Source organism: Saccoglossus kowalevskii, chromosome 10 (genome assembly GCF_978046115.1).
Source record: "Saccoglossus kowalevskii chromosome 10, keSacKowa6.1, whole genome shotgun sequence".
In the NCBI taxonomy this organism is placed as follows: domain Eukaryota; kingdom Metazoa; phylum Hemichordata; class Enteropneusta; family Harrimaniidae; genus Saccoglossus; species Saccoglossus kowalevskii.
In genome coordinates, this window is record NC_140650.1 from 25,542,934 (window position 1) to 25,556,004 (window position 13,071).

Here is a 13,071-nt window from a genome sequence, read left to right on the forward strand (position 1 = left end):
ACATTTCTATCATGGAAATTATTCCTATTTCAAGCCCACCACGATATCCACAGTGAGAAATTCCAACCACCCGAACTTGCTAAATGGTAACGGGAATCCCTGGATTAAGTGGGCCAAGTCCAAATTGTGTGTGACGACATCGACTAACTTCAAGACAAAGCTGTAGGGATTTTGTTTGATCGCGAGTGATGCCGATCTGGACTTTAAGGGTTTTGACTTTAACAAAGATAGCAATGAATGTACAAATAGAGATCTGAGATGTTTTTTTCAAACAACTATGAACTTTTGTAATTTTGTAAATTATTTACTTTTGTAAATTATTAATGATCTAGTATGGCTGTTGATCCGGTATTTGTCAAAACCAGAATTTTACGCAGTTTAATCCTCAACATTTTAATTTTGAGTTCACACGTATTTGTCGGCAGGGAAATCCTAATCCAAATGATTCTTCACCGTCGATTTTTATTATTTCTGGTTTATTTGTCACATTTTAAGCAATAAATTATTGTTTGTTACACTTCTAATGCTGCATATTGTTCATTTATTTCCGTTGCATGTCTTCATTTGACATTCTATTCCCTGCTGCAGTTCGATCTGCAAGTTGTCAATTTTCGAGGATTTTCGGGGTTTTTTTCCTTTGGGGGGGGGGGGGTGTCCGGGCAAAAGCCAAACCCTATTTTTTGGCAATTTTCCATGTTCAGGAACCTGGGCGCTTACCCGGATAAATAAGGTAATATGAAGACACAAATATTGCATCACATCAAAATTCACAAATTACGTTTCAAATCTGAAAACGGTTATGTTAAGGAAGTATTTGGCAGCAAAAGATGAAACGAGTTATACTACATTTACTATAAACACAAACTACCAGTTTAACATAAAAGATGCAGTTGGCAAAGAGAAAGTATTGCACTGCATTTACTAAACAGTATCATGCAATTAAGCAAACAATCAGTTCAAATAACTTTATTTAGCAACAGCAGCAGATAACAACTTCATAATTTGTTGGAGTTGCATCTGTTGTTCATCTAGTCGTGCTTTTAATGCAGCATTCTCTTGAAGAAGCGCTAACACTTTAGGATCATCAGCAACTACTGGTGATACACTTCTTGGTGCCTCTTGGACAGGACTGCCATTACTTGCAGCAATGCCTGTCTCAATCACATTACTGCTAACTCTTGTGGCAACTCCAGCTTCAACAAGTTTGCCAGCAATATCAATATCTTCTGATGGAGTCTTGTCCACCAAAGTTAACTCAGTCACATCTCCAGCGTTATTGGTAACTTGGGCTAATAATCTTTTAGTACCCATACCAGTTAAATTTTGCATAAGCTCCACAGCGTCTGGATTCCATGCGTCACATGTTGGCTGAATATCTGTAAATCAAAGATTGAGAAGTGAGAATTGCCATCCTGTCCTAAAAGCCTAATGAAAAGTGAATTAAGAATGTATCTTGGTATAAAGGTTATTTTCCTGAATCTAAACGGCAGATATTACGAATACAGATATTTTCAGAAGAATCGATGCAGCCACCATACTGTTCTGTGTTCTTGTAATAATCTCATAATAAATTGAGAATAGTGATAATTTACTCATTAAAAATGGGACCAATCAACATGCCATGTCCAATTTCGGAGGGAAGAAAAGTCCAAGAGGGAAGGGAAGCTGAGGTACGGTTCCATAGGAACAAGCAACTGTCATAAGAGTTGGGGGGGGGGGGGGAGTTTGAAAGAAAAGGAAATTTTTTTTTTAAATACTGTAAAACATGTTGAAAAAGCAACATACTATTTTAGCTAATTGTGGTAAAATGGCGTAATAGCGAAATGTTGATTTAGTGAATCTCTCTTGTCTTTGTTGATTTCCTGTTTTCACAATACTTGTCTGTCGCCTGCCAAAACAAATTCCCAGCAAGAAAAACTGTCAAGTGTAATAAGGAATTACAGATTATTACGTTTTCTGCATTGTTTTCTAAGTGTGTGTGTGTGTGTGGAGAAAAAGACGTCGTTTGACCGCCATTTTGAATTTATAATGAAGTCATTAGCGAAATCTTAAATTAGCAAATTAGTTCTCTCGCTAAATTCACCAAAAAGACATGTTTTACAGTATATTTTTATTAAAATTTCACCTGAGCTCTAACTTTCTGTGCTCAGGCCCACCACCATACAATTACATATTGGCCATGTGAAAACTGAAAAAAATACATGGTGAATTACCTACCTGCCAGTTTACATTTAAAGGCTTGAATTGGAAGCTTAGCAAATAGGTCTGTCAATGGTCTGACGCAGGATAGAGGTACAGTTTCTTGATTACCAAAATCAATGTACTTAACATCCACAAAATTGGGTTTGACGTCAAGTACTTCAGCTCTACTCCAGGATTGGTCATCTGTAAAACAATCAACTAAATCTAACTGATCCATATTGAGAAATATTGCTCTGGAACGGCATTAATTAATACAAAATAATCACCATTTGGCAATTTTGAATTTATCTATAACATGATGTAAAGTGAATATATAAAATTTGAACATAATCAGTCAAAGCATATCAGAAATATGGCTAAACAAAATGGCCACCAGTCAGCCATTTTGAATCCAATTTGAAAAATAAAATGATGTGCATCAGGAACCATAAAGTTTAGCACAAAATGGCTGCCATTTGGCTACTAGTATTTTGAATCAAGATAGTCAAACCAATATATCTTTGTCATGATGTATAATGAATATATAAAATTTGTTCATAATCAGTCAAAGCATGGCAGAGATATGGTACTAGAACTGCATTCATTAAAACAAAATGGCCACCAGTCGATCATTTTAAATTGGATCTGAAAAACACAAGCCATGCATGGCACAGTCCCTGTTAGTTATCAAATTTATAATATATAGTTTTGTTTATAGTAATATAAAATTAGCATGCAAGGCGCAAACAATGATATATTTGTAATCGGTGGTATTTCAGCAATAGTTCCATAGTCCACTTTGTTGTTTCACATAAAAATTTAAATAAACTCTGGGTTAGAAAACATTCTGTAATGTCTTGACCAAGTCTATACAAGTTTTGCCCTGAATCTAGATTTAGACTGTCAGTTCACTACTTCATAATTCCCAAACAATTTTGAATTCTTCATTTTTAATTACTCTGAAAGATGAATATAATTGTTGATGGTTTTTCCTTTTGCAGTCACAGATTATTTACATTTTAAGAAATTTTTTAACAAACAACTTTTCTATAGTATGTTATAAAAGATAAAACTGGCTCAACAAATAGTGTTTTAACCAATGCTAAAGTGTACTTATTATGATGGGGCAGAGCCATATGGGTACCACATATAAATATATCTAAACAAATATTCAACATAATTACAGAAATTTGTTAAGGTTTGGAAAAATAAATTTATATTTCTAGACTGTTAAAATGCTAATTAGTCATTTATTGAGTTATTTGACGACATTTAAATTCTTAGCTTCCAAATTTTAGACCTTATTATAATCACCAGATTATGTTGGTAGTACAGAGGAAAGCATACCTTAGCAGGCGTGAATACAATTTGCCCCTCCCCAAGTTTTGCTCCTCATAATCGTGCATATCAGTTTCACACAGCAGGTGTGCTATATACAGTAAAATGAGTTAATGTTATTTTCACCAGAAGATGTTCTGTCAATTCAAATAAACTTTTATTCCATGCAATTTTAAAGCATTTATTTTATAAATGTTAATGTTGAAGATATATCTGTAATTCTGTTCTGTATTGAACAATCTTAAAAAGTAAATTTAAAAAAAAAGAAGTAAAAGTATTTAATTTTCTCTGGCACTAGAAGCAAAATCATTTGTGTTGGCCTTACATTGCATGCAAGTACACAATGTCAAAACAAACAATCACAAGGAAGGTTGAACTAAGTCTATATCAATAGTTTAACACAAAGACACAGTACCAGTCAAGTAGTAGCATTCAAATATAAACACATACCCATGAACTGAGCAGCACACAGCTCACCAACAATTGGATTGTACGTCAAAGAAGACAGAGTCTCATTGTAATAGGCATTTAACTCTTCGAATAAAGGAGACAAAATCTTTAGATCTGAAAAGAACACAAAAATAAATAAATCACTGAAAAATTTACATATCTACAGAAACATGTAGAAAAAAATCTCCATATAAACTTCAAAATATAAACTTAGACACACGTCCATATCTCCCACTAAAATCAATACATAAAATAAAACTTACTTTCAACAGTTGCTACCTGGCAGTACATTTCCAAAGGACTGCGAACTTCAGTGACTACCACAGGAATCTCAGAACAATCAGGCAAATCAACAACAGGCAGAGATTTTACTAGGATCGGACAAACTCCTATAAACACAAATGATTAGCATTAACAGTACTATCACTACACCATGACATTACTTAGTTCGAAATTGAAACGTCAAAACTAAAATACACTGATCCTTGGCGATCAAACATTATGAAAAATGATAGCAAATTACGTACATACTGTTGAATACTTTATTTTCGCTGGAATTAATTTTCACTGAAAAGGCTTTTTGGGCATTTTGTATGGAATTTATATTCACTGATTTTTGATGAGTTTAATGTAAAATATAGGAAAAAAAGTATATTCGCTAGATTTTATTTTCACGGAATCATCCCTTCAGCGAAAATAAATTCCAAGCGAAAATAAAGTATTCTACAGTACTCAAAATTTAAGAAAGATTTTTGTTATGAACAATATTTATCAGATGTTGTAAATATTAAACAAAGAATCATTCTAACAAAATTCAGGATAAGCAATCATGACCTTGGTATAGAAACAGGCAGATACACACGCCCCAAAACATTACAAGTTAGAATTTGTCTACATTGTTTTTCGCATAATGTAGAAGATGAAGAACATTTACTAATAGTTTGTCCAAAATACATGACATTACAGCAAGATTTGTTCTCAAATAATATTCCTAAAAGAAATCAAAACTAATAATGAACAATTTCAATTCATAATGAAAATAACAGACAAAATCTCAATTAAGCACTTTGCTCAATTTATCTTCATGGCATTCCAACAACACACAAAAAACATGGGATTTCTTTTTAAAATTCTTCTTACTAGTTATATTATTTTATTTTTCTGTATTGATTAATATTTCTATTGTTATATACTGAAAGAAATGTATATTTCTAAAGATGCAATAAACTATTATTATTATCATTACTTAGTCCAATGACACTGCCAATACTACTTTCAAATTGTTGGTGGCCAACTGGAAAAATTGGAAGTGAAGTACAAAAATGCAGGTCACCAGAATTGTTTTACAAATAAATTAAGAAAAGCCAAATAAGTTCTCAGTTATGATGTCCTTATCATTATCGACAGACATTGATTCACTAACAGGATGAGATCCACTTTTAATCACATTGTGCTGGTTTATCAACGCAGCAATTCTTTTTATAACAATAATTAAACAGGGCGAATAATGAAATGCCTGGAAGTATGCCACCAAGAGTTGACAAGCTGTATAATCAGTTACAAAGAATTTGCCGCAAGTCAGACAGTATTGCAACCTAGGTAGATTTTATAATCACCAGTGATTAAATTTAATATTCATTGTGACCATAATGGACGCAATATAGAGGTAGGTACCCATTGACGCTGCAGTTCTGCGTTTTCTACACTGATCTGACGCATATCGCGCTAGGTGTGCTGGGAGTTTGTTCGAAATTTCGAACGTTTCGAAGTCAATCGTCGATTGCCATGTATTTTACGGATATATTAAATAGTTTCAGAGACCTGTTTACTAAATAATGATAAATGAAACTTAGAAAACTTGTAAGAACAAACTGGGCCCAAATTGCAATAAGTTTACACTGCTAGAGTCTGGTTCGAATGGAGTTCTACGCGTGATTTTATTGCGCTCAAGGACGTTCTATTTTCAAACTAGTTGAAATCGGAAATAACGCAACTACTTTCGAACTTCAAACACAAATTTGATTATCGTTATTATGTGTTAGTTTCTGTTGTTTTAAAGATTGAATTATGTATGACAATAATATTTCACTCTATAAACAATATTTCACTAAAATATGTGATTCAAAGGCAACCCAAATTGTAAAAAGCAATATCAAGTTCCGCGTATAAATACTGTTGTAAAGAGGCGGCGGAGCGGAATTTTAGCCCAAATCGGCTAGTAAGGCGTCATATGACACAGGTTTGTGCTGGGACAGCGCTTCCGGTGACGACACAACGGGTAGGTACCAACATATAACAACTGAGTACATGGTGCATTAGTTACCACTATGGCACTACTTCATTGTATGGTGTGACGTATTTTGTGTAATTTCATATTTATAAATATGTATTTTTCTGTATGCCAATACGAGAAAGCATTAATTAATGAAGTAATTAACTAGAATTTTGTTCATTTATAAATGTGGATCACAGATCATTTTCAGTCAGTCGCCAATTTTCATTGAGTCATTACGGACACATTTCTAGTCACCAACACTTTGCCACGTGGTGGCATGTCATATGCAGTTGCTTTGTCACAAATTCTTCAAGGCAGAAATTTTTTCGCGCCAAGCCAAATTGAAGATACTGTAAAAACTGTATTAATTCATGGTCTCTATTAGTTCGTGCACCTATTTTATTTTCAACTAATTATTATTTGTATCGTATTAATTCGCCAAGTTTCAAAAAAAAATTTAAATTTGTATCTTATTATTTCGCCATCAATATCGCCAAATAACGTTTTGTTTTCAGTATGAGTTTATCGTTTTTACGTTACGGATTACCTCGAGTTGTTATCGTCGAAGCATGGTTATTTAGTAACCAAGGTCGCAGCTAGCAGAGCTTTGACCGGAAAAAATAACGTTTCATTCACTCACAAGAATAACGTTGTTTTGCTGGATAATTTATATAGTCAATTAATATGTATCAAGTTAAAATATATATTGTAAATTTCTATGTTAAGCAATAATATCGAAAGGGTACGATAGCCACAAAGTTGCTTCCGTCATGTTGAAAAGTAAATTATAATTCATTCCTCGTTACAAGCGTCTACTCCCGTGTGCACCGCCTGGGTGCGTGAAGTGAATTGACAATTTTGATTGGCCAAGCACTTCTACCACTTGTCATAATGATCGACTAGATGAGGGTTAGGTAATGTTAAAAAAACAAAAACGAGAAACAAGTTCTATAAATCTGTACTGATCGGTGTATTTTGCATTACACTGAAAGAGCACATTTGCAATCAACTCGTGGTAACATAAATAACCGTCTGATTCTGATCGCATGGCTTTCTTTTATTATTTCCAGGCCGTAACGTCAGAAACAAAAATGACACAGTCCCTGTTAAGTGTTTGAAAGTTCTCTTTGTGCTCGTCATATTAAAGCGGAGGGGTTGTTGCGGTGTGTTCTTGAAACTTGAGTTCCAAGTGGCGTATACAACAGATTGTTTATTTACATCAAAACAGGTGTTCTGTGAAGTAGTAATATGGCCAAAAATTAAAACAGCCGTTACTCGGCCATCTTTGATCTGATTATGAAACACACTGATATGTATGATGTATGTGCCAAATACGAATGAAAATGGTACATAAATTGTGGAAATATAGTAGTAAGGCCAAAAAGTTAGATGGCTGTCAATCGGCCAGCTTTGACAAGATTTTGAAACAAATTGTCATGGACATGCATTCTAACATGTATAAAGTACATGTATGTGCCAAATTTGAATGAAAACTGAGAGCACGTCCAAGATACCGCATAAAAAAAACAAAAACAAGATGCCTGCCAGTCGACCATCTTTGATCCAATTGCGAAGTAAATCGTCATGGACATGTATCCTAACATGTATAATCTATGTACCAAGTTTGAATGACAACTGACAAAGCATGTCCAAAATATGATATTTTCAAAAAACAAGATGGCTGCCAGTCGGCCATTTTGAATCGAATCGCTAAACCACTGCATGTGCACATGTCCCACATAAGGTGCTCGGCACATGCAAAGTATGAAGGGAATCGGTCAACAGGATTCTGAAATATGACTCTGGACGGACGGACGCATGGACGGACGGACGCATGGACGGACGGACACATAGACGGACGGACGGACACACGGACGGAAGGACACACGGACGGAAGGACACACGGACGGAAGGACACACGGACGGACGGAAGGACACACGGACGGACGGAAGGACACACGGACGGACGGAAGGACACACGGACGGACGGAAGGACACACGGACGGACGGAAGGACACACGGACGGACGGACAGACAGGACATGTATCCTAACATGTATAATCTATGTACCAAGTTTGAATGAAAACTGACAAAGCATGTCCAAAATGCAACATTTTCAAAAAACAAGATGGCTGCCAGTCAGCCAATTTGAATTGAATCGCTAAACCACTGCATGTGCATATGTTCCAGATAAAGTACTAAGCACATGCAAAGAATGAACGGAATCGGTCCAAGGGATTCTTAGATACGACTCCGGACGGACGCACGGAGACCGAATTTTAAGTCACCGTTTTCGGACTTCGTCCAAACGGGGATTAAAAAAAAGAGTCAAAGCACACGTATCTTTTGGTACAGTATCTCTCTTTTGGGAGGGCATTTGTTGTCGACGTTGGTTTGGTTGCATCAGGATTTTATCGCTGCAATGAATATTCAAACCCAGAGCTAACATGAATTTTTGTAATGAGTTCGTTGTACTGTCACAGACAAACGATGGGACATCGCCTACAGAACTTGTGTGTCTTTGGTCTCAAAAATAACGTGTCAGACGTTACATGTAGCACTGAATACTTTCTTACCCTTCCAGACAGTGTTGATATTATGAGCTCATTTGCAAATTCAATGTAAATAGATGGGCAAGTGCCAGCATTGTTTTTAAATACGATGAGTCACACAGTATACTGACCATTTCCTGTCCCCTTCCAGTCAACGAAACCGTTTCCCCTTCCAGTCAGCGAAACTACACGAAATGAGCTCATTTGTAAATTTATTGTTTTTTTAAACTGGATTAGTTGCACCAAGTTTATCGCCGATATGTGTCTGAAAATGTGTGAACAATTTTGGCTGCGAGACAGCATAAATAAGATACATTTCCAATCTGAAATTTACTTGCTTTTAGTCTTGTAACGAGCTAATAGTATTCTCAGTACATCTCGCCGTATTAATTCTTTTTTTTCAAAACCTTCTGCTGATGTGCCAGCTATTTCATTGTCTATGTTTCGTACATCACCCACTATCGTTGGGAAAAAACGCCCCGCTGGCAGACCTAAAGAAACCTTGACTCGACACAAGTTATGTTGCAGTACCCCAATCCACCACAACCCATGAAAAGAACATCAATCACCGCACCCAGCACCACTTGACTCGTCCATGTCGTTATCATCAAATTTCGACTTCTTTGACACGAGCATGTGACCAGGAAAACGTTTCTCCGCCTCATCAACCGATCTCCCAGTCAACTCCAAAAAGCTGAGGCGTGTATAATTCTTACAATGTAAACAAATGCAAGGCAATTTTTGTATCAACGCTGCTTCTAGAAGGTACAAGATCGCACCATCAACCATCAGAGGGTGGAAAAAGTACTATTTTGACAGTAAACAGTTCACAAAAGGTGGCAGACGATATGGCAGTAACGTATGGGGGAGAACTGGACAAACAAGTGCCTGCCTGGGTAATACGAGAACGGGATTTGCAGATTCCAGTAACGATTGACGCAATTCGTTGTCATGCGATGTCCCTGATAACTCCAATGTTTCCCGATTTTAAAGCTTCTTGCGGTTGGTGTCAGCATTTCATGAAACGGAACAATCTCGCACTTCGTGCAAAAACTTCAATGGCACAGCAATGCCTGCTGACTTTGAAGAAAAACTCGACAGTTTTTTGACATTTGTGCGAAATAAACGAAGAGTTTGATTATATAGGGAATATAGATGAAACCCCAGTTTACTTTGATTTAGTCCTGAACAGTGGACACACGAGAGGCGAAAAACAGTGAAAGTTCGAACCACGGGCAATGAAAAGCGTCACCTCACTGTCGTACTGACTGTTATATGTCAAATGGTGACGTACTTCCTCCTATGATTATATTCAAGGAAAAACGCGAACTGAAGCTGAAATCCCCACCTGGTTTTGTCATTGCTGCCTAAGAAGAGGGATGGATGAATGAAGCACTCGTGCTACGCTGCGTAGACGAGATATGGGTACCATACACAGAGAGACTATATTCAATGATAGTGCTTGATTCATTAAGTGCTCATATCAGCCAGTCTGAAGTCGAAATACCGCCATACCAACACCTTGCCAGCCATAATTTTCGTCAAAATTGCAGCCTCTTGACATATGTATCAACAAGCCATTCAGTGATGCCGCCCATAAAGCTGCCAATACAGACAATTCAGAATCACGCCTGTCAATGGCCGATAAACAGACTATCAGGGACTGGGTTGAAAATGCTTGAAAGAGCGACCATCGATGATCTCAAAGTCGTTCAAGGTGTGCGGCATTACTAGACCGAAATAGCTGAAACGATTGGTGACCTGCTCCATGACGACAATGATGAAGACGATTGGTTTGAAGGATTCACTGCGTGGACTCTTATTGACCATGTACCGTAACATAATACATGTGACAGATCTTATTGTCATGAACAATCGAGATGAAACCGTACAAATTTGTGTGCTGGATGGTGGCAGTGACTTCAATGTACATCAACAGAGACTCTCAGACAGCGAAAGAAAAAAGAAAGAAGTACAGGCAAGTACATGTACATATATATACATATATATATCTGTTTAATTCGTTTAAAAGATTCTTCTCATTAGTAAATAGCGCCCTCACTCCACAATATTTAGAATGAGTGGTTGGTCAAAAGTTTGATGAGTCAGGTGCATCTATTGGCTAAGCTTGTTGTACATAGATGCAAATAAGTATAGGAACCATAAATGCTGTAGGGTGTACTGGGAGGGGTGGAGGATTTCATGTTTGTAATGACTGGTTGTAATGTGCTATCTCGTTGTTTTCATGATGCAGCCTGATATTTGTTGCTTTCTTGGTTGTTCAATTGTGGCTAAAATTTGTGTGGTGGGTGGGAGATGTGTTTATTGTTTGTTGAGTCATTGTTTAGACACCTTGCAGCTTGAAATGGTATGGTATTGAATATGATGTCGGGAATAAATGGTTTTCTGAACAAGCTTTATTAATTATTGCTGGCAATATTCCAGTATGAATTGGGAGCAAACTGTGACACCAAATCTAGTCGTTGTATTGTTATGCCTCTAAAATATTTTTTTTTTAAATAAAATAAATTAAATAGAAATATATTATGTGTATTTTTGTATGTGGAAACATGGCTTGCCCACTAATAAATATAAAGAAGTGTGGTCTGCAGTTCTTTTTTTTAAATTTTTTTATTTGTGAAAAAAACTTTAGTGTAAACAATAAAACACTCACAGTGCAAGGCTAGTTCACCAACATGTCTATTCTCTTGCTTGAGTGTGAAAGTACATGGTTTAGTGACTACCTCTTATATTTTTAAATTTTAGAATTTTTTTTTTATTTGGGAAGGTTCTTCTATAAAAATAGAACAGAGATATATATATATATATATTTAATTCATTATTTTTCCCTAGCATTTTTCTTGTAAATTGCAACACAGAATTAGGAGTTCTGTAATTATTAACAATCATAATTTTAAAATGAGATGTTTAATATTAAAATTTATTATTTTGTACATTTTTACTCAGGTTTTCAACAATGCTCCAGTAGTTTTGCAGGCATTCCATAGCAATGTCAAACATGGATCATACCCAGTTACACCACAGTATGAGAGCTGAGATGAAGTGGTAAATCAAATGTACAATGACTATGAACGTGTACATAAACTGGTTCAGGCTGGAGGTGCAAAGAAACTGAGAGAACCTCAAAATGCAGACATATTAGCTGAGATGAAAATGATGATTGCTCATGTCGAAAGACGTATTGGGACACTGTTTCACAAAGTGTCAAGATCAGTCATGTGATCATTGCAGCAGCAATCCTGTCTACGCTCATGATGTGATGCAGTTTCTGCATACATATGGGTTACCATCACCAGTTTCCAGTAATGAATATGAGGGACACTTTCAAACATCCATTGAAGCAAGCAGTTCGCTAATACCAGAAATTCCAAATGCCCACATGCTAAAATATCTGAAGCTCAATCTCGGCATGTGTATCCACTGCAGATCATACACATTCACCCACCATTTGCTGTTGTTGGCCTCTCGTAAGCGAGAAAGGTGTTGTCAGTTGCTCTGGAAACTAACTATGCTTGTTAGTCTGAGCATGTCTATGATTTTTCCGTCTTTCTTTGTGTTTTACCACAGTACCATATTTCGTTGGGCCGCCAATTAAATTTGAGTTTGCTAACTCAGTTTTAGTGAACATCATTTTCAGCACAAGTGACTGTAGTCATCTTTTTTCATTTGGACGCTAGGATTGGCTTTTCACAGGGCAATGTCCTCACCAACAACAGCTGCATACACTGGCGGAATATATATGTTTCTGCGCAGTGATGCTGCCATTGATGGTAGAGGTCCTGGTGTCGGATTATTAGTAGTTGGTTGCTGTTGTATTGACATCATGATCTGGTGTCGTATTGGGATTGACATACTGGTTTGTGGTTGCTGGTGATTTTCCAGTGGTGGCTTCACTTCTGATCGCACTGTTGTTGATGATGTCATTGTTGTTGTTGTTGTTGCTGTTGCTGTTGCTGCTGTTATTGTTGTGGGGGTGCGTGCTGCAATGTCATCTGTTTCCGTATTTGATAGTCGCGTCGCACGGCAAGTTGTTCTTTGATGTTGATGATGTCCGCTTTCATTTCTTCCTGATTTGCTTTATTTCTACTTGATTTTCTAACAGCCTTGACAACATTGTGACGATTGTCATGTGCGATGATTCTGGTGCTGCTGGTAGAGCTTTCAAAATACTTTCATTCAGTTCTGGTAGCGTCGGCGGTGGAGTGATAGGGAGGTCAGATACTGTAGAATACTTTATTTTCGCTTGCAATTTAT

General features: G+C 36.6%; 1 protein-coding gene across 1 annotated transcript; it reads right to left on the reverse strand.

Annotated features, from left to right (window-relative positions):
• Positions 1-966: 966 nt before the first annotated feature.
• LOC144350398 (tudor domain-containing protein 1-like) lies at positions 967-10,329 on the reverse strand. Its single transcript, XM_078008579.2, has 6 exons — positions 10,312-10,329; positions 9,366-9,507; positions 4,233-4,358; positions 3,970-4,083; positions 2,218-2,385; positions 967-1,376 (listed from the first exon to the last, which is right to left on the reverse strand). The coding sequence occupies exons 1-6, from the start codon at positions 10,327-10,329 to the stop codon at positions 967-969; spliced, it is 978 nt and encodes a 325-aa protein (XP_077864705.1).
• Positions 10,330-13,071: the final 2,742 nt, after the last annotated feature.